This window comes from Spea bombifrons, chromosome 2 (genome assembly GCF_027358695.1).
Source record: "Spea bombifrons isolate aSpeBom1 chromosome 2, aSpeBom1.2.pri, whole genome shotgun sequence".
Taxonomy (NCBI): domain Eukaryota; kingdom Metazoa; phylum Chordata; class Amphibia; order Anura; family Pelobatidae; genus Spea; species Spea bombifrons.
The window spans coordinates 114927116-114950343 of NC_071088.1; the positions used below are offsets into that span (position 1 = coordinate 114927116).

General features: G+C 38.5%; 1 protein-coding gene across 1 annotated transcript in view; it reads left to right on the forward strand.

Moving 5' to 3' along the window:
* Nucleotides 1-8609: 8609 nt before the first annotated feature.
* The window catches only part of MARCHF9 (membrane associated ring-CH-type finger 9), a 67578-nt gene continuing 52959 nt past the window's right edge, over nucleotides 8610-23228 (forward strand). The window contains exons 1-2 of the mRNA XM_053455782.1: nucleotides 8610-8855; nucleotides 9126-10406. Coding sequence (XP_053311757.1) covers nucleotides 10083-10406 — 324 coding nt within the window. The 5' untranslated portion in view covers nucleotides 8610-8855; nucleotides 9126-10082. The remainder of the gene's footprint in view (nucleotides 8856-9125; nucleotides 10407-23228) is intronic.

Here is a 23228-nt window from a genome sequence, read left to right on the forward strand (position 1 = left end):
CGAGATATAATTTTAAGAATATGTACACTTTATATATGTACTTTAAGTACTTTCTGACATTATGGGACCTGTACTGCTGGTGTCTCTGTTGTACCTGTTCTATTATTTAAGTATCGCTTTCCCTGTGATTAATCAGTGTGTTTTAACAAGCAGAATGTAATTAGGATTGTTCACTGTGCAATTAAAAAGAGAGTTAATTATTAGAAGCTATTCCATAATGCAATGATTGGACTTCATGAAACACAAGTCAATCTGTTTTTAGTGTAAGCGCCTCTTTTCAGACACTGGTGCCTCAGCTGCTTTGACTGTCGGCTGTAGAGGCAGAGAAGAATGAAACCTTCTTAAAATATACAAAAAAAAAATAAATATATATATATAAACAATAACATATACATTTCCATCCCTACATTTATGACCCTCTGGAGGGACACATACTTTTACAACATCTCACCCTCCCTTATCAAATCTGAGCAGTAAGCCCCCCTCCCCTGCCACACAACATTGAATTCTATGTGTCATTTTGCTCAGAAATGTTTTAGACTTGAGAAAGGGAGAAGAGCTCCCGAAAGCTTGTCATTCCAAAATTCTGTTAGTCCAATAAAAAAGGTATTATCACAAGATACTTATTGCATCTGTTATAAAATATAAACTATATATATATATATATATATATATATATACCGATCAGCCATAACATTATGACCACCTGCCTAATATTGTTTTGCCGCCAAAACAGCCCTGACCCGTTGAGGCATGGACTCCACCAGACCTCTAAAGGTGTGATGTGGTATCTGGCACCAAGACCAAGTTAGCAGCAGATCCTTTAAGTCCTGTAAGCTGTGAGGTGGGGTCTCCATGGATCTGACTTGTTTGTCCAGCACATCCCACAGATGCTTGATTGGATTAAGATCTGGGGAATTTTGAGGCTAAATCAAAGCATTCCTGAACCATTTTTGCTTTCAGGTAATACCGTACCCAAGAAAGGGTGCACATGGCCTGCAACAATGCTGAGGTAGGTGATACGTGTCAAAGTAACTACATGAATGGCGGGACCAAAGGTTTTATGGCAGAACATTGCCCAAAGCATTACACTGCCTCCGCCAGCTGGCCTTCTTCCCAAAGTGCATCCTGGTGCCATGTGTAATAGAAAACGTGATTCATCAGACCAGGCCACTTTCTTCCATTGCTCCTTGGTCCAATTTTTATGCTCAGGTGCCCATTGTAGGCGCTTTCGGCAGCGGACAGGGGTCAGCATGGGCACCCTTACTGGTCTGCAGCTACGCAGCCTCATATGCAACAAACTGTGATGCACTGTGTGTTCTCGCACCTTTCTATCAGAACCAGCATTAACTCTTTCAGCTATTTGAGCTACAGTAGCTCGTCTGTTAGATTTGACCACACAGGTGAGCCTTCACCCCCATGTGCATCAATGAACCTAGGCCGCCCATGACCCTATCGCCGGTTTATCGATTTTCCTTCCTTGGACCACTTTTGATAGGTACTGACCAATGCAGACCACTGGGAAAACCCCACAAGAGCTGCAGTTTTGGAGATGCTCTGATCCAGTTGTCTAGCAATCACAATTTGGCTCCTGTCAAAGTCACTCAGATCCTTATGCTTGACTATTTTTCCTGCTTCCAACACATCAACTTTAAGAAGGAAATGTTCACTTGCTGCCTAATATATCCCACCAACAGGTGCCATAATAACAAGATTATTAGTGTTATTCCCTTCACCTGTCAGTGGTTATAATGTTATGGCTGATCGGTGTATATATAATAAAATATATGACCATATAGTATGATGAAATCCCCAATATTTATGCTTCTGATTGTATTTGCTGGTTGTGCACTGATTTCTTTTTTGATGTGTGTACATATTGGCCAATTCAGCAGCATCCCAGAATCTGTATTTATATGCTTTTTATGGTGTGCTTCCCTTTCTGTTTTCCTTTTTAGATATTCATTCGGACATATACATTGGAATCAATGTATATGTTTCTCTTATTTGTGACTGAACGCTGTCATATCAGTGCTGAACCCAGCCATCATGTTGCAGTTCACTCGGAGAGATTGCAAATGCACTAACCTAAAGTGACTAAAGTGACTAACCCTGTCATTGTTAACCCAGTTTATTCACAGAGCAATGTTTCTCAAGAAATGCTGCTCAGATACTTAGTCAGACATGTGGCAGAAGGTAAGCAAGAATGGTTGAACTATTTTGGGACAGAGTTTACCACTGTGAGAGTTTCATCCAGGACCATAATTTCCACTGGGTCCCGAGATATGCTCATAGTTTGACATGGCATGATGTCTTGGACATTGTGATTATTTATGGGTTGCTATATTGGTCCTTTTCACTGGACACATTTAGTTTTGACATCTTGCTGACCAACACCTATAAGGCTAGATTTCCACTTGGTTTTTTTGCTAAAAACGCCCATAAAAACGCCAATAGCGCCACCTGGCGTTTTTTTAGTGAAAAACGGCTGCAGCCAGATGTTAGCTGTTCTTCAATAGGAAATCGCAAAATGCCATTTCCACTTGGCGTTTTTCTGTCTGTCGTTTTTTCAGTCCTCTTTGGCGTTTTTCTGCTTTTTTGGGCTCTGTGGCAGTTTTTCAAAATCGCAGCATGTTGACACTCTGGCGTTTTTTGCAAGAAATCTTGGCGTTTTTCTCCAATAGAAGTCAATGGGAGAGAAAAAACGCCATGAAAAAGCCATGTGGGTTTATTGCCTTGGCGTTTTTTATGGCGTTTTTTCCACAGTTACAATGCAGAGGATGGGCCCAGTATCTGTGTGTCCTACGAGAAATAGGCTGAAAACAAACAGTTTCACACAAAACAAAGTCCTGGACTGGTTCATATTGAATTTTACACCATTTGGAACAAACATGCCATTACAAACAAACATACGCGACTGGATCCTGCGTGCCAAAAGCAACAGCAAACAATTTGCACCATCATTTGGGGCCAATCTTCCCAGAGGAGCAGACATTCGGAATAAAGCATGCCTTACAAACCACAGAAAAGAGACAAAAGGGTCTACCAAGTAAATGACATCAGGAGAGGGCAGATACTTGCCATTTATCCTAATCCCTTTTAGCTGGGTGAAATTTCTAACTTGTAAAAGCTGGAAAAACTCCCTAAGGTCAAAAAAAGCAATTTCCACAGAAAGGCTAAAACGCCAGAAAAAACTCCAGAAAAAACGCCAAAACGCAGGTAAATGCAGTGGCAGTTTTCTTGGCAGTTTTCCTGGCGTTTTTCATCAAGAAAAAAACGCTGGACAAAAACCCAAGTGGAAACCTAGCCTAAGGCTGCCCTGTGGTTTGCTGGATGAATAAACTCACAAAAGGAATAAAGAGAGAATATTTGCGGGGGGGGGCAATTGCTTGGACTAGCCAACTTATAAGAAAGGACTGAGAATTCAAAATAGTAATTACTTATTTATTAAAAATAATAAAAATTACAGAAATCCAAAATTAACAGTATAACATAGAATGCCTGTTAAATCTTATATGCATAAAAAATAAAAATAAACATACCAGTCAGTCTTGATATGAAGTCTAGCTTCAGTATCTCGGTCTACCCCAGATTATAAACAAAAATATGCATATATATATAAGGTTTTGTAACTAGACCTGCGTATCGCTACCTCAAAAAGAGTGCTAACGGTCAGAAAAAAAACCCAGAAGAGAATCAGGACAGGAAAATCACCAAGGCCAAGCTGTTGATCATTTTTACAGAATAGCAAAAACATTCTAATCTTAAAACATAAAAAAATCTTATGTAACAGATCCTACTAGTTCTGCGTAGTTAAATCCTTAACCTTAACTTCTACTGAGACCTGTAACAGTCATTAACCTTAACGTCTACTGAGGCCTGTAACAATGCCTACATTATTATTGTTAAAATTTACAGACTTTCAACTGTTTGCAATGAACAAATCAAACAAAAGCAACTAAAATAGCTCAACAGAACGAATGCTTCAACTGGTGTCCCCAAATTCAGCTGAAACTGCAACTTATAATGACTTCTCCAGTCTAAAAATCATTCAACCCCCTAAATAGAATCCCTCACAACAGCACAAATATGTAAAACAGATGTTGTCTTATGAACACCTGATGCAACTAATCAAGGGCTTCATTAGTTGCACCAGGTGTGCTTGAGCTGAAGCACATGAAATACCTGAACTTCCTAGGGGTTTGTTGAGTTTTGCATTGGACTGCATGTTAGAAATAAGTCAAAGAATGGTCCAAAACAAAGTTAACATCACCATGACAACAAACAAGGAACAGAAAAAACAACATCACAGGCAAGGAACAGGATACAAAAAGATAGCAAATCACTGAATGTTCCTAGAAACACACGTTGAATGCATAGTTCAACATTAAAGGAACATTGATTACATTACCTGGACGGGGCAGAAAAAATTTGATGGCTGCAACCAGATTTCTGAGAAGGCAGGTTGAGAAAAACCCTCGAGTGACTGCAAAAGACTTGCAGCAAAACTTGGTGGCAATAGGCACCGAGGTTTCACTAAGCAAAGTAAGACGTATAGTAAACGCAGAAGGTTTCCATGCAAGAGTACTGACCCAAAAGCACAAGAAAAGTGAGCTCCGATACGCTCAAATCATATCAATAAGCCACTATATATACTGAAAAGAACACTCTGCCAGTTAAGCATGGTGGTGGCTCGATGATGCTCTGGGCTACTTTGCATCTCTTGGCACTGGAAACCTGCAGCGTGTGGGAGGCAAGATGGATTCACTGAAGTCTGGAGTAGGAGAAAACGTCATGTCGTCTGTGAAGAAGCTGAAGCTTGGGCATCATTGAACCTTCCAACAGGACAAAGATCACAAACACACATCAAATTCCACCAGGGCTTGGTTGCAGAAGAAGTCCTAGAATATTCTACAGTGGCCATCACAGTCACCTGACTTGAACCCGTAGTAAATCTCTGGTGGGATTTGAAGAAGGAGGTTGCAGCTTACAAACCTAAGAATTTTACTGAGCTGGAGGCCATTGCCCATGAAGAATAGGCTAAGATTCCTTAGGAATGCTGCCAGAAGCTGCTGTCTTGTATGCATCTCGTTTGCAGCAGGTCATGAAAGCAGAAGGGTGATCAGCTAGTTACTAAAGATGCTTGCCAGTAAAGGGGTTGAATAATTTTGAGACTGGAGAAGTCATTATAGGTTGCATTTTCAGATGAATTTGGGGAAGCATTGGGGAAACATTCATTCTGTGTAGCTATTTCAATTGCTTTTGTTTGATTTGTTCATTGCAAACAGCTGAAAGTCTGTACATTTTGACAATAAACCTGATTTGCATTGGGAGTTGAATCATTTCGATTGTAATTGTGAAGTACAATGAATCGGTGGCAAGCTTCCATCTTATGTCCATAAGATCAACTAAACATTTACATTAGAACTAGCATGTATGTTTAGTTTCTATTTTTTATGATTGTCGGTCTCCCTGTCCTTCCCTTTGGTTTACCATGCCTCATTGCCATCTGAATTTGCCTTGGCATCTGTACCATTGGACCAGGCCTATAAATCATTCAGGCATGGCATGCACTTATCCTTGTTTTTGCACTGGATGCCTACTACTGCAACCCCTCTCCACACTGTACTCCCACTCACAACACCAGACCCCCCCATTGTAAGGGATTGAGTTAGAGAATGAGATGGTATGAGAGTGAGTGAGAGAGGAAGTAAGAGTGGAGAGGAGTTTGTATGTATATATGTATGTTAAAGTGACTGTGTATTTGTGTGGGTATTAGTATGAATGTTTATGTGTAAGTATGTGTGTTAACATGAATATGTTAGAGGGAGTATTAGAATTAGTGTGTGTTAGTATGAGAGTGTGTAATTGAAGCGTTAACATTAAGGGTACCATAACTAGGCCCAGATTATGGGGGCACCTGTATCAGTAAGCCTAAGGGGTTAAGGGGATGGTAGGATGGCCTGCCCTCTATGACAGGATTGGAGTTGGTTAGTCAGTTACTTTGATGGTAGTGGTAATAAAGAAGGTTACTTAAGGAGGGTCCCTACATTGTATGCCATCCTTCCAATTTATTTTACCTTGGTTGTTTCCCCTCCCTTCCGGTTTTTCTAGGTGATACCACTGTCTAGGTTCAGTGAGAATTTGGGCCTAGAGCAGGGGGTAGCGCTATGCTAAGAACAGTAGCCGAGGGGCTATAGTGCACGGTCTCCTCATGGGGAGGGGACCCTAAAGAGTTATGTGGGTCATGGCGCAACCGTGCTAGGAGGACTTCGGCTGGTGGTTTACCTAACATCGGTATACACTGGTATGGGACGCCTAGGCCAATTCTAGCAGGATCCTGCTGAAGGTTTAATAGTACATGTTCTTGTGTGTTGTGTTGGTACAAAGAAGTGTGTTTTGGTTCATGATAACTTATTTTTTGTCTGTTACAGTGTGTTTTGGAAATAAACGCTGTGGCCTCTTCGAACGTCAACTCTGTGCAGTGTCTTTACTGGGGTTATGGTGATATTTAGCTTGAGGGCAACCCAGGTAGATGATGCCTGAGTCATGTGTAAGTGTAATTAGGCTTGTGTACATCTGTTATAGTGTGTGTTAGCGTGACTGTGTGAGAGAAAATGTGTGAATGTAAGGGGTCAACAGGGCCACTTGGCTTTACCTATCCACCAGCCCATAAGGCGCCAGCCTTCCCCTGAGAATAAATTGATTAATTTTAAAATTCTTCCGTAAGGCTAGGTTTCCACTTGGGTTTTTGTCCTGCATTATTGTCTTGATGAAAAACGTCAGGAGTTTTTTCTGGCATTTTAGCCTTTATGTGGAAATTGCTTTTTTTGACCTTAGGCAGTTTTTCCAGCCTTTACACGTTGGAATTTTCACCCAGCTAAAAGGGATTAGGATAAATGGCAAGTATCTGCCCCCTCCTGATGTCATTTCCTTGGTAGAGTTCTAATTAAACACGCCTGTGTTTGTAAGGCATGCTTTATTCCGAATGTCTGCTCCTCTAGGAAGATTGGCCCCAAATGATGGTGCAAATTGTTTGCTGTTGCTTTTGGCACGCAGGATCCAGTCGGGTATGTTTGTTTGTAATGGCATGTTTGTTCCAAATGGTGTAAAATTCAATATGAACTTTGTTTTGTGTGAAACTGTTTGTTTCCAGCCTATTTCTCGTAGGACACACAGATACTGGGTCCATCCTCTGCATTGTAACTGTGGAAAAAAACGTCATAAAAAATGCCAAGGCAAAACCCACATGGCTTTTTCATGGCGTTTTTTCTCTCCCATAGACTTCTATTGGAGAAAAACGCCAAGATTTCCTTGCAATGTTAACATGCTGCGATATTGAAAAACAACAAAGAGGACTGAAAAAACGCCAAACAGAAAAACGCCAAGTGGATATAGCATTGTGCGATTTCCTATTGAAGAACAGCTAACTAAAAAAACACTGTGTGGCTGAATTGGCGTTAGTATGGGCGTTTTTAGCAAAAAAAAACCCAAGTGGAAACCTAGCCTAATGCAGAAAAGGGGCTGTGGTCTGAACAAAAAATTACCAATATGGCCACTCTATTTATCTTCCTAATAATAGGATGGAACGCACGGCATCATGCATGTGTAGAAGAAAGGCGGTGCAGCTGGAGATGGAGATCAGTCACTAGTAGTGAAGGAGCAGCGTTTCTGGTGAAATACCGCGTTTCTGGTGAAATACCCGTCACATACTGATAAACAGGATCCTGTGAAATTGTAATTTTATCCTAATAAAAGTGAAACACCATAAATAAAACAGAAATGTTGTTTTCTTATGCTTTTAAAGCAATTCTTACGCTTAAAAATGTACTTAAACAAAGTTACAGGATCTACACAAATTAGCCCAGATATCTGTTCTGAAGCCCATTGCCAACCGGAGTTCCCCCCATAATCCCAGAGTTCGGGTTGAACCTGATTGCTTTTAATCTCTGTACAAGGAGACAAAACATGTATTTCATTTATTTCAAAATAAACCCTAGTCTATTTGTATAATTGCAAGTGCCATTACCTTAAACTGCCCCTAAATATTATTTTATTAATTTATTTCCCCGATAAAAATAATCCACAAAAGATCCATTTCTCTTCATAGTGCAGTTTACGCCTTTTGCTAAAATTTAGCAAACCTCCTCAAGTTTACATTTAAAAATATTTTAGGAAATTTTGTGGCATTCCCAATTCATTTTTTAATATTTAACCCTAATGTATCAGTTTGTCTCTGTCAATTTGAGTCGTGTCATCCCTAGAATATATGTATTGTAAGAAGATAATAATAATTACCATTTCATTATATACATCAGAGTCCATTTGCATTATATGTTAAAAAAACCCAACCATCCTCAGGTTATGAAAATACCACACATTTCCTAGAAATGAGGCCGGCTGAGGATGATGGGAGTGGAATTCCACAGTTGCCTGCAATTGCCCTGATGCTAAAGCCCCTTTCCCAAACCCTAGGTGGGCACTAAGCTTTTTTTTGTTGTCGCCCCACTCCTCCCTTTGCTGGTCACTTTCACATCTCCCGCCCCGCTCCCACGTGAATAGAGCACGTCAGGTCCCTCCAGATCCTCACCCAGCTGCAGATGCGCAGCACAGGCTGAGCTCCCATCCCAGCTCGCAAACACACTCTCTCTCTACAATAAAAAGAATAATGTTTTATTTAACATGCCATACCGGAAGAAGAAGCCATATTTATCCAGCCCTCACTTCATAGCCATCCATTTCTGCCTGTGCTGAATGCAATAATAAATAAAGACCCACAGACCTACATGTATGTATATATTTTTATGGCTAGTGCGTGTTAAGAATGCATCCCTGGAGCATGCAAGCGGCGAATGGTAAGACATCTTATTGTATTCCAACCTCTTAAACCTCTAATGCATGCAGATAGAACATTGCATGGATTCCATTCATTTATGTCAAATATAAGTGGAATGTTAGATGTCAGTTGATTTTGTTGCATGATCATCTTTCATTGTTCCAGCACTGCTGTGACATCTGCTATATATATATTATATATATATTATATGTGTGTGTGTGTGTGTGTGTATATATAGATATATATAATTATATTATATTTATAATTATGAGATGTATTTGTGTTGCAGTCAGGTGGCTGCCCAGCAGGAGCCTTGTCTGATCTGGTGGCAGTGCAGGTCCATTGGATAGGTCTGGAGTGGATGGATGGGAAGACAGAGCAGGTTGGGGATGCTGAAAGCTGAGACAAAAGAAGGAGCCTTGTGTGTTTCATCCGAAGGAAAGAGAGAGGAAGCAAGGGGGAGGGAAGACAGAGAAAACGACAGCTGGAAGAAAACCATCTCCTTATCCATATTTTTGCCTTTTTTATTACATTGGATTATAAGCAACTGCATTTTTACTTTTTTGCCTTTTTTTTGCCTTATTTTAATTTTTTTTTTTTAAGGGAGAGGAGGGGTGATGTCTGCTGATTTTTCAGAATTGCTATTTTTTTTGTTCTTTATTCTTCACCTGGGAGCTTATAAAGCTGCACTCTTTCCCTGATAGGATGGGCAGTGAGATATCATTATCCCAGGCAGCCAGGTCTCTTCCTCTTCCTGCATCCATGTTAATTGCATTCTTGTGATCATGTGTATTTAACCCTTGGTGTCCAGATGCATCCCTTCTGGATTAGAAGCAGAAAATCACAGCACACACTTTATGGGGTTTGAATTGCTTCTTGGCCTTAATGTTGCAGGTTTATTGATTCTGCACTTATAAATGCATGTGAGGTTATCTTGAGCCCAATTTAAGTCCTTGTCACTTGATCCTCTTATAGTGTCTGTCTTGTCTGCAGAGCATTTTCCTCCTGGTTTGGAAGGTTTTTTGGGTGCGCCTTACTGTTCAATTATCAGAACCTTTAGATGAGAAGAATTGCACTCAGCTAACTCCATGCAGTGCAGCCCTCATTTTGGCATACAGGGCTACTCAAAGGTGACAAGACGCTTAACCTCACTGGGTCACCTGGGGCCTGAGTCCATGCCTCTGCTGCTGGGATCTGCCTGGCTTTGCACTGGATCCATCCAGACCCCCGGACCTCCGGCTGGTGAATGATGTTTAAGTATAGGCTACGCATGTTCTTCAATGAACTGAAAGTTCTGGTGTTGACCCGTTCCGGTCGAAGTGAGCCGGAGCCGGGCCAGGCCATGCGGGGTTTAGGAGTGGGGGGCTGCGGATGGCCTCCCTTTGCAGACTGTTCCTCAAGAGATGATGAGGAGGAATATTATGGGGCTGAGCCCAGACCCCGCAACCTTGGGCTAGAAGAGAAGGATAGTCGTCTTGGGGCTGCGCTGGACGCCGTGTCCCTTGGAAGCAGCATTGACAGCGGCATGAGGACCCCTCAGTGCAGGATCTGCTTCCAGGGTCCTGAACAGGTGAGACCACAACATGGCTTTATCCCTTTATGGTCAGTTTTATGTTTCGTTAAATGGCTCACGCAAGGGAGTCACTTGAGGTAAAAGGGTCTAGGGGAGATCATGTTAGGTAAGCCTAGAGCCTTAGGATATTTGCCATGTATCTAGAAGATAGCATGGATTGCGTTCTTCAGATATAGAATCCATTCTGGCATGTCAAGGCTATACCAGGGTTGAGATATAAAGGATTTTGGCTATAATTTCATGTCACAATATGTGTCATCTGACAACAGGAATGTCATGTTTTTATTATTTTCATCTGTGAAGTAGTATAATCATTGTATCAGCTAAAAACTACTGATTGTTCTAGAGCGCTTGGATCAGCTGACAAAATTATATCATGGGGGAAAAAACAATCAATGTTTCAATATTAAGTGATTTTAGAAATGTTTTTTAAAGCGGTCATAAATCATGGGATCCTATATCAGCGTTAGTAGAATTATATGGAAATGATGTTGGTGTCTGATTTAAAGTAACCTGAAGTTGTTTTTTTTTTTGTTTGTTTGGACTTGGATTGTGCAGTCATAGTCATCTCGCTAAAAATCCATGTTAGAGATACCAGTAAAACTAGTATTTTGAGGGATATGTGGAATTTTTAGATGGCTTCTTCCTTTAGGACTCGGATGTTGCCGTTATTTCCCATTAATTTTAAAACCTAACGTACTATGTAGTTTTGCACAATAACAAATAATTCAAACATAATTTTGGACACAGGGAGCTGGATTTTTGAAATCTGTGACATATTTAGTAGGGTATACATTTTTCAAATGTCTTCTAGGATTCTCATAGAATTTTCTTTAGGTGTGAACTGCTGGTGCTACATTTATCACAGTTAATAAAATTCATCCCTAATGTTGGTAATTGTAGGCAGCTGATCTGCTTCAGCGATAAATGCTATTGATTTAGGAATATTTAATGCTCGATCAAGTTGTAGTGCTTCAGTGTATTAAGTTGTATTGCTTACTTGGGGTTTAAAGGGACAGTTTAATGTCCCTAACAGCACCAGTAAAGAAGAATGACTATTGAAATGCTTTAAGAGTATGCATTTTTTTTTTAAAAAAACTGTAAATATATATATATATATATATATTGTGCATGAATTACTTAAGATTGAAGCTGCAGCTACAGAGGTGAAGCTGCCTTCCTACCAGTGTAGTCCAGTGAAATCACTTTCCACGCGTGTGCATGGTGGTCTGAAAAGACCGCCATCTGCAGACTTTGTTGGGCCAGCGCTGGAGCTGCCTGGTGGTAAGTATATCATGTGCAAGGAGAGGTTTAGCCAAACACATCTCCTGCATTGAAAATAACTGGAGACGAGGAATGGGGCAAATACATATGGGGTATTCAACAGAATACAAGGGGGCACCACTTAAAGGGACCTCTCAGCTTTGTCTCCTTAACGATCTAGTGATTTCTCGCACGAAGAGGTGTCCAAAATGTTTGGATTTCTCCAGTCCCAATGTAATTGATTGACTAACATTGTACATTAGTGAAGGACTTGTTCTGAAAACCTGTTCCCTTTGTTGCCCTTATGTGCTGGCAATGGAACCCCTACTGTGCCGTAACTTGCTAGATTCCTTTATGCAATATTTCATATCTCCTGCAGTTTACTGTGCAAAATAATTGTGTTTTGGAACATTCTATGAGATAGTACTTCTGGAATCCGGGTCTCATAACTTGAGAATCATTACAATTCTTGTTTAAATGGTATAAGACCTTTTTGTGGATGTTGACTAATAATTCAATTTACAAAACTGTGTAAGTATATTGAAATGAAAATTAATTGAAGGTCAAATGTTTGTTTTTGGAAACAGTTTATCAATGTATTAAATGTATTTTAGGGTGAACAGATGGCTCCTTTAACCAGGAACACAATGTATAATTCAGGAAAGCACTAAATATAGCATACGAAAACTGTCTATATATTGTGATTTTGTTGTCTTCACCAGAGACACAAAACAAAAGACAAGGAAGTAGCTCTAAAAAGATAAAAATTGAGTGCTCTGACCCTGATGAAGCTTAACTTCTAATTACAATATTCAAGAATGCTAGAAAGTGATATATATCATCGAGGATTCCTAGCATTTTAATGTACTAATAGCTAAAAGCTTTTATCAGGGTTAGGGGAGTTCATTTTTGTTTGTTTGAATACCAGATATAATACTTTATAAACAGTAAAGGATTAAAAAAACATTGGAACATCTTATAGACCAGCTTGTTATGGGTCTGGAAATTAATGCTATATAACATTTAACATGAGGTTGTTAACATTATTATTAAGTAGTCCATAATAACAATCTAACCTGAAGGTCATTCTAGGTATCTGACCTGAAGGCCATGCTAGATATCTAACCTAGAGGCCTTGCTAGGTATCTGAACTAGAGGCCATAGTAGGTATCTGACCTAGAGGCCATGCTAGGTATCTGACCTAGAGGCCATGCTAGGTATCTGACCGAGAGGCCATGCTAGGTATCTGACCTAGAGGCCATGCTAGGTATCTGACCTAGAGGCCATGCTGGGTATCTGACCTAGAGGCCATGCTAGGTATCTGACCTAGAGGCCATGCTAGGTATCTAACCTAGAGGCTGTGCTAGATATCTAACCTAGAGGCCGTGCTAGGTATCTAAACTAGAGGCCATGCTAGGTATCTAAGCTAGAGGCCATGCTAGGTATCTGACCTATGAACACCATACTAGATGTGTGGCATGGAGGCTATGTTATCTCACCTGGGCACCATGCTAGTTATCCTATTCGGAGATGATATTTGATATCCCACCGAGAGGCAACGGTAGGTATCAAACTTGGAAGCCACAATAGGCATCTAACCTGATGGGTATACTAGCTATATAATCTGATAAGATCATGCTAGTTATCTCACTTCCAGGCCATGCTAGCTGTCTCACCTGGAGGCTATGCTAACCATCTCATGTGAAGGCTAGATCTTGGTATCAAACATAGAGGCCATGCCAAGTATGAAATCTGGAGGCTTTGCAAGGTATTTAACCTTTTTTTTTTTTTTTTTTTTTAAATATTCTTAAACTTCATCCATTTTCTACATGTAGGAAATACAATACAGACACAATATTTTATTTCTAGAGTATAACGTTGTGTGAGCAGGTTTACAAATTAGTTACAAATTACACATTTGAAGAGGTGAATTCAGACGCTAATGTGGGATACATGCTTGGAACCACCTACAGCTTAACAATAACATACACCAGACTAATAATGGCACTTTATCACTTAGTGTTTTGACACTAAAGAATTGTTTTTTCCCATGGAATCTTGTGACTGTTTATCATTCAAGTAAACTGTATTTATGTTTATTTACCAGTTACTGGAAGATTAGCGGATCTGACTTCCAGTTTCCCACTGAGCACAATCCAGTTTCCAAGAGGTTGTGAATGATAATCTCTTAACAAGCACAATTGTGCAAAAAACATCTACCAAAAAATGTAGATAGCAATGGAGTGGTTTTTTTTTCTTTCTAATTTTGGTAACGTTGGCTGACAATGAAGCTTGCTGGCAAGTGACAGGAAACATGAATCATGCTTTTAGAGGGAGGTCTAATGCATGCATGTTTATGGAATCATTACCTCACACTTCAACGGAGGTTGAATTAAAGGCTTGATTCTGTAATTTACAGGCACTGCTCTTTATTGATATTATCTTTAATTTACAGTATACTGTATATCACCGACAGTGTCGTCCGTACATTAAAATAGAGGGAATATACGATTCCATGTTTTAACAGAGACATGAGTTAAGCTTGCTAGAACTTACCTTACCTAAAAGATAAATCTCCAAAGTTATGCACTCTAATTTGCTAGGAAATAGCCAAGTTAACTACTATAATTCACATTGGGTTTTTACAGCTCAAATGTATGTATACATTGAATCAATACTGGTCATATCAGATTCTTTCTTCTACCTTTCATAATTAAGTCTTATTAATAAATTTTAGCAGGACCTCTCTTCTGAAGTTGATATCAATACATTATAAACACACCGATACCCAGCCAAAGTTTAAGAAAATACAATTAAAAATTTAAATGTTAAGGGGCTAAAAGCTATACAAGATTTTTTAATTAAATTAATTTTTGAATATTTTTTTATAAAAAAAAGTGCTCGTATTTTTCTGTTGTGATGTATTTCGTCGTATTTAGGGTCGCAAGTTTTAAACGTCTGTCCAATCCTTGCATATTAATGAGAAGAATACATGTATAGAGGATCTCCAAGGCTGTAAGAAATCTGTTCTAGATCATGTCTAAAACATTGTTAGAATATCAATATGGGATAAAAAGCAATGTACACAGAGAGCATGTTACAACTTCCTATTTGGTCTGAATTCCAATAATGGATGAGGGTAAATTAAGAATACATTTTCATGAATTACCCTGTATATGCCTTTAGTTGGGGAATCTTTTTATGTAAGAGCTGATAAATATAATATCTTAAAAACACGACATTAAATAAAAATAACAGTGATAGATGGTTTTCAGCGCTCAATTCCAGTATGTTTCCCATTTAATACTAATCGTATATCCTTTTTTATTTGTTTTTGAGGACTATGTCTAAATCAAGGCTTGACAAATCCCAGAAGCAAGAGAGCTATGTCTCCTGAAAAGCAGTAATGCTGGTGCCAGGATTTTGGAGTTGTTTATAGAGAATTATATCCACACACTGCTTTCCTGGCTCCAAAGTAATTTGATAAAGTTTGCTCCGAAATATGCCTGCCTTACTGCTAATTTTAACAAACCTAAATAAACTTTAACTGGCCCGCAGAACAAATAAAAATGGTGCAAAGGTACTCTAGAATTAACATTTAAAAATATTTCTTATACAGATCATTATTTGGTGGTACATCTGTCCGTCTCTGAGAATAAGAGAATCAAGTGAAATAAAAATATTAAAATCAAGTTTATTAAAGCTAGATTGTGCTTGAGAGAGGCAAAGAACACGATTACACGCCGCTATGTGTGGGGTGATGATGTCATAATCCAGAACTCTGCCTCTTAAGGATGTCAGGCACAGCGTGTTATGAATGCTGCACTGGCTTTGCTGACGGACTCTGGAGATCCTCCTCGAAACCATCCCAATAAATAAATTCCAATATTTAACAATAGCCGTGAAATGAATGTCGAATCTCTCCGGTTTCTTCAAATATGTAAGGAATCCCTCCTAGGCTCAGGGTTTTCTACCATCCCACTATTCAATCAGCTAGTAAACAGACAAACTGTTAAAATAAATCCACTGTACAAATTGTAATTAAAACATAACACAGTTCTAAAAACATATGGTGACAAATGTCCCAATGTTTCTGCCAACTGCATGAGTGTAGGTATCTGTTATTTCCATAAAAAAAAAAAAAACCTTATGTACTTCCATCTACGGATGACTCATAAAGCTACCAAAGAGAAGCATGTTGTATTTTCTCTGCTTTCCCTATTTTACCCCTGGTGTCCTTAATTTCCCAGCTATTAATTTATCAGCTATGAAGATATCTACACAGTCAGTCGTTCGATATAGGTAGTCCTGTTGACTTCTCACTTACACCATGCCCTCAAAGCTTAATTTATGTTGATTTATATAATGGAGGACTTATATTGTCTTGCAAATAATGTGGTTTTTGACTGCTTACAGCAATACTGCTCCTTGTAATTTAGCTGCAAAAGCATCACAACACTGCTTTGCCATGCGTTATTTTGCAGCGGTTAAAGAGACAGTTTAGTGTCCCTGACACTCTCGCTATAGAAGAATGCAAATTAAGATGCTCAGTGAGGACTTTAGTACACATTCTTCCAAGATGAAACATGAAATAAAAATAAAGCCCGTATCTGACCTAGAAATCGCAGTTCTGCTGCAACATCTGCCCTCCCTCTCCATAGCCTGGAATGTCTGGCCTCTGATTGGCTGTTTAAAGCAGTCCGTTAGTGGCAGGGAAGTGTGGCCAACACATCTTCTGCAGGGCTTTAACTGGGGTGCGTGGAAAAGGACAAATGTATATGGTGGCCACACAGCTATCATATTCATTAAATATGATAGCTGATGACTAGAATACCCCTTTTACTATGTAAAACAGTGCATTACAGAGTTTTTATATAATTAGCAACAGTCTAGTACTCAAAATTGTATTATTTTTGTTAATGCATGTCCGAGTTCATTTCACATGGATCCGTTTTACTTTATGTAGTTTGTTCCTTGCAGTCTTTGGTTATTGGGGTTAGCAAATAAGACTTCTGTCTCATCTGGGTCCTCTCCCAACTGCGTTTACTTGAACCAGGAATTGTACTGACAATGCTTCCAGCAAAATGGAATTCAATATGCATTTAACTTGGAAAGAAGGCTCTTTTAATTAAACATGTCATGATAAAGACCTGTGCAGGTCAATTTTTTGGCATGTAGTTATTTTTTTTTTCATATTTGACTGCATTGGAAATACACGTTAGATATTAGGTGCATTGAAAGTCGAAAATCCAGTCCTTCCTCTCCCTTACTGCCCGCAGCAGTAAATTATTACACAAATAAATCTACCCCGACCACATTTTCTCAAGTTGTTCAGGACAGATCTTCATATCTTCATATCTCTTAGAAATATATAAAATATAAATCTATCATCATCTCAACGGAAGGAGGTTTGTTTCCAATTTCTTGCTATAGTGTATAAGTAAGGGCTCCTATAAATATATGCACAATCCTTTTCCTGGACCCCTTTGGCGCTTCGGAAGGGAACATTCCAAGCAGCGCGGTCTACACAGCCTTTGGGTGACCGATGTCTAGAACATTAATAATGACACAAACATTTGCCCCCAAATCTGATGGTTTGATGCAACTCCACCGAACATGCAACATGGATAATATACACCCACAACCCTGAGGGAACTTTTCAGCCAATTGGACCGGAACGTTGCATCGGTATAGAAGTTTACTACAAATTTCCAGATGGCTCATAGTTTTTTGTTCATTCTGGGACCTCGACCTTATAGTTGTGTTAATTTTTTTTTTTTAAATGGAGAGTTCATTTATGAAAGTTGATTTTTGTGTGATAATTTGAGGAACCTGCAGGTATTTCTCACTGAGCTGCACCACAACTTTGTTTTTCTTTGTTATTCATAGGTATTTGCTCCAAATTGTTGCCTATAATTAGAAGCGAATGTTTTTTTTTCCCCAAGGAGGTATCCCAAACGTCTGACGAGACAATGTAGCTAAAAAGTGTTATTAGGTATTTAGTGTTTAGATGCATATTGGGATTATAACGTAGAGTCTTCAGGATGGTTCCCTGGTCACTTTGAGGTATAGCATAAAAGGACTAACAGCCCAGACTATATTCTTCATATCAGTTTGGTCTAAAAGTGAATGTTATATATCTTGTTTGAAATGTATTGTATTCCCATATATTTTTTTCAACCTATAATGTTCTCTCCAAGTATGCATTGGAGGCTAGTACCACAAGCTGGTGAGGCCAAGCTTCTAAGTCATGCCTATGATCTTACATGACTAATCCAACTGGCTTCTACATGAGTATTTATTGGTATGGACTCCAGATAATTTATGGAAAAATAAACATTTTATCACCTTAATCATAAATAGGACTCTTAATAAGATGATACAATTGCCTTTTCATGAGTGGGCTGAATGAGATTGTGAGAGAAAATCTCTAGGACAAAGAAGTGTGCAACAATAAGGACAAAAAATAATATATTAATTAACAAGAAAAATAGAGATAACGATGTAATGGTTTAATTCACGTTTAGACCAATTTGATTTTTTTAGTTCCAGGGGAGCCAGAAACTTCTATATCAATAACAGCTGGCAAGCTTCTATGATATTAAAGAGGTTGTCACTCTCAATTCATTAGAATTTTATTATTTTGTTGTGTGAGGTAAATTAGGTTTCTGGCAACATATTTAGTTCACTGTAGATGAGTTTAAAAATAGCTTTCATGCCCAGCCATATTTCATGTTACAAACAAAGAGATTGGATGAGGCTGACCCAATAGTAATCAATGGTAACCTTGATTGATATTTACAGGGGCGTTTTGGTCAAATGCCCGCTTTAATTATACACGCCAAAATTAGTTCTTGCTAATAGATAGATGGATAGATAGACATGTAAAGTTTTTCCTTGATTTATCTGCATTTGATTAGAACCACCCTTTCCACTCCAGGCACCTTACTGCATATATATATATATATATATATATATATATATATATACTACAGACTGAACGTGTTGGCGCCCCTGACCAAACTGCAAACCAGATTTACCTGTTCTAGATTCAATCAGACCTTACAGGTTTAAAATTGTGGCCCTTCGGGTGCAGACTTCCTGATCTAATTTGCTATTTAATTTTGGTTTGTCGGTAAACACCGAATACTCCACAAGCCCTTAAGCAGCCCAAACTCTCACATATCGGGTCTCACGCGCAGCCAACCTCAAAGTCATAGAAATAGGGAATTATGTCTTTAGAAAACAGCAGGATGATGCTTGGGGCAAATATTAGTAGTGCTGATACAAGCAGACTGAGCTGAAGCGTTGAGTATTGAATTTAACAAACAAACCGTGCAATTAATTTGCCTGTTTCCTTGATCTTTTTTTTTTTTTTTTTTTTTTTTAACTGATTTTAACAATTTCTATACCAGACTGACTAAATTGAAATGTCAAGTTGGCTTTTTTGCGAAAATGGCTTAGGGCAAAAAAATATCCTTGACTGGTATTGTCTTTGTCCAGTTGGAGTGAATTTTGAGACGTCACAACATCTGTTCTGTCCTTTCTGTTCTGAAATACAGAGTTTAAGGATGCTTTGTGATTTACTGCAGTGTAACGTCACACCATATCAATACTATTAAATGTTAGCCACATAACAAAAGAGCCCAGGTATCTCCATTTCACAGGCTAAGTTTGATAACAAGTCAGGGTAACAATCCATTCTACTCAATATTTTTGTTATTTCCGTTTAAAGAATAAAGTCCAGGGATTCTCAACTTCTGATCTAGGGGTATAGTCACTAACAACAGAGTCTGTACGATTGTTGAATGTTACTGCCAGGCGTTATAAAAGAGCATTTATACCGTTCCTGCAGAAGAATCTTGGTGGGGTTGGCCATTTGGAGTGTGTAGTGATATCAAGTAGTTGAAACATTTGATGGAATCCCAAAAATCCTGAAAGCTATCCTTTGCTTCCTAAGGGGGAAGGAGACTTTAAAGAATCCCCCAAAAAATAGCACATGGGATATTTTCTGTATGCTGCAGGCCGTGGGCGCAGTGAATAATTGTTGATGCCCAGTTCCAAAAATGCTCAGGCATTTCCACTAAAATAAGTGGACTGTTGTGATTGTCTCACCTGCTAGAAAAGTTCTATTTCATTTTTGCAAGTGCTTAACCCCAGAATCAGGTACAACCATTCCCTTGCTTTCTGGAAATACATCTTATGGTGTTGGTGAAGATGATGAAGGTGGATGGGGCTATTGTGTGCTTATGGAGTTGTTTTGTACTCAAGTCAGGACCACACCAAGCACGTCAGTAGTCGCAGTGCAATTGATCCGTTTTCAATAAATTTCCTATATTGTGGCTTGCTGGGAGTAAAAGTGTGGAATGGAAATCCTTAATTCTCCATGTTCAGTACCTTGGACAGTGGAAAAATAATAAATACATGAAATAAGTGTAATCCCTGCTGCCTTGTTATGCTTATGAATAACAAACATATTCTGCAGGTTATAAGGTTATCGAACCTTTGTTTTTTGGTGGTTGTACAGATATATGCTTTTGAAACTAAACTACACTTGGCTTTGAAAGGGCTTTGAAAGGCTGTCACATAAAAGGATGGGTGCTACTATCCTAATCCAAAATTAATCAGATTCCCTTGAGTATGAATTTAACTGAAGAGAACAACAATATAAAACATTTATATTTTATGGCTGTACTGTTCATCTTGGGTTGTATCATTTGTGACTGTAAAAAGGAACACCTTCCCATCATAGCAGAATCTGTATGAGGATGTGGTAGCTGTAGCACATTGATGTGGCTGGTCCATTAGTCCACTGATGAATAAGGTCACAATTGCTTGGCAATACTTATATAAACTTAGATGGATTTACACGTATCTCACATAACCTGCATGCTTATTTGTGCTCCTGGTCATAGGACAGCCAAGTGTTTCCACTGTATAGAAATACCATTTGCAAGTACACATAGTCTTGTAACACTAGATTGTTTGGAGTCATTTGAGAACTTGGCACACTTTGCAATATGCCAGGTCGCAGGGTCTGATTACAATGTAAAATCTGATAGCATGGAGCAAGCGCATTTCTGAGTAGCAGGCAGAGCCTCTATTTAGAAACCACTCACAAAATAATTCAGACAAGTATATGTTTTGCCCGGCCAAACCAATATTGACTGCTACTTTCCATATTTTGGAGAGTTAACACAATCAGAATTGTATTGGCTGGGTTTTAGAAAAAGCCACAACTGAGTTTCTACTATATAAAAATATCCAATGTATTGATAATTCAAGAAACAGATATTCATTTACTTTGGAAAAATCATTTGTGTTTTCTGCATATGTTTGTTGTACATGGAACTTGCACTGTGCTTACTTTTCATTCTCTTTTTAACATTCTACATTTAGAACACTTATCAATACTATTTATTCCGTAGCAGAGAAATTGGAAATTATTCCATCGTAGTTTGATGTTGCCCAAGAGACATTTATACCACTATTATAATAGAGGACAAAAAAGTGGGTTTATTCAATCAATTCCCTAAATGGAAATCCAGGTCGGCAAGTTCACTTGTGTTTATTCCCATCAGAATATAAGATTGGTAAACTACGCTGCCATTACATGGCTGTCTGAACTGGTTTCTGTAACTGCAAAGTAGATCAGGGCTCTGTCAAATGTCTCTACTGGTTCTGCTTTCATCCCATTTAATGCATTGGTTCATGGACTCCTATGTATCTAGAGTTTCTAATCCCTAATTCATTAATTCAAGTTCTAGAATTGAAGATTTTTTAAGTCATCATACAGCTATTTAATTCAACCAGGATTAAGCAAATAATAATAATAATAATAATAATAATATATCATGGTTACTTGGTTACTTCTTTGATTTTTCATTAGACTTTACTATTTCGTTCTTACTACTGGTTTGGTTTTAAACTGTGGCGAAGACCGCAGACCTCCTTTAGACTACTCTTACAGTACCACCGACCCCAACCCGGGGTGTAGCCCAGGTCGTTTTAACACTGGCCGTAGTAGCCGTATCCAAGAATTACATATATATAACAGCCAAATTCTTTAGGCTCCAGGTCTCAAATAAACATATTCCATTATTTCACGGTTGAAAGGGGACATTGATGTAAGGGGTACCCAAATACCTCTATAACCAGCAGCTGGCTTTCGTTTTACTTTTAAAGATATTCCATATGGCCATCATTTTGTCCACGCTGGAAGGGTTAGGTTTTTGTGAAGTCCATCTTAAGTTAATAAAAAGTGTGATAAATCCCACGACACATTTGTTCATATGTCTTGAAAATTGTTGAATGACTAAAATTCATACACAGCATTTACATTAAAAAAAAAAAAATTACATTAATTAGCATAAGATATGTAATAGTTTACCATTGCAGAGAAAGCTTGATATACGTATAATTATGTTGTAGCGATATTTACTAATGCAAAAAAAATGTATGCTTAAATACATTAATAGTCTGGATAGTTAACAAACAGCCCTTGTTTTCTTCCCTTTCTGCCTTTTTCCCCCAACAACGTGCTTCACATATCAGCTAATGAATCATTCTCCATATGTGAAAAGTTGAGTCAATGGCAGGAACAGATTTGGATTCCTGTTAACCTCTTTATTGTAAGTCACACTGTTGCGTTGATTACTATATCATGAAACGTGAAGTCGGGTGCCTGGCAATCAATTGTAAAACAGAAAACAGCACAGGTCACTGCTTTAAAGCAAAATGCAGTTATGGGATTTATTTTATAAATTCTAACATTTTGAAAAGGAGCTGTCATATTTACAAAGTAAAAAAATGAGTGAAAAATTGAAAAAAAATCTCCAAATGCCTCCCAGTATAGATCATGAAAAAAAGAACCCTGGGCTGCCAACCTACCAAAAAGTATAAAACAATACATATAACACACCAGTGCATAAGGAAGCATTTTAGCTCCTTAATCTCTTTCAGATCTTTGTATGATGAGTATGAGTTTACTCTGGGAAGGTTGTTGAACACAAACGTCTGCATGAAAAGTGGTAGAATGACACTTGTCAAGTAAGCTGGGTTGTCTTTGCTTCAGAAACATACATTTTTGGTGGGCTGTTTTGAATTGTCTGAGTGAAATTAAGGCTACTGTCCCAGCCAGGGCCAAGGGGGGGGGTGACGAGGTGATCCTGACACATAAAGGCTAGCGGCTTAATGGCGACAGACGTGTTTTTATACTCACAAAGTGTGCGGCCACTCACACCACTTTTGAAAAAGGATGTGCGCTTTATAATATTTGCCTGGAAATATCAAGGATAGATGAGAATCCTACTCATACAAAGAGTTTTCACACCTAAGCCACGTAAATGAACCTATATCAAAAGGATTTTTTTTTTTTTTTTATTGTAGTACAAATGAGTCAAACTGAAGAATATATTATGTTATTTTTTCTCTAATGTTCACAACCTTTCTTAGCTTTTTTTTTTAACCAAACAATCACATTGGTTGCTGTTCTGTGATTTTGGGGTAAATCAGGCATTTTGACTACCAGACCAGACAAAAGGGACATATACTAAA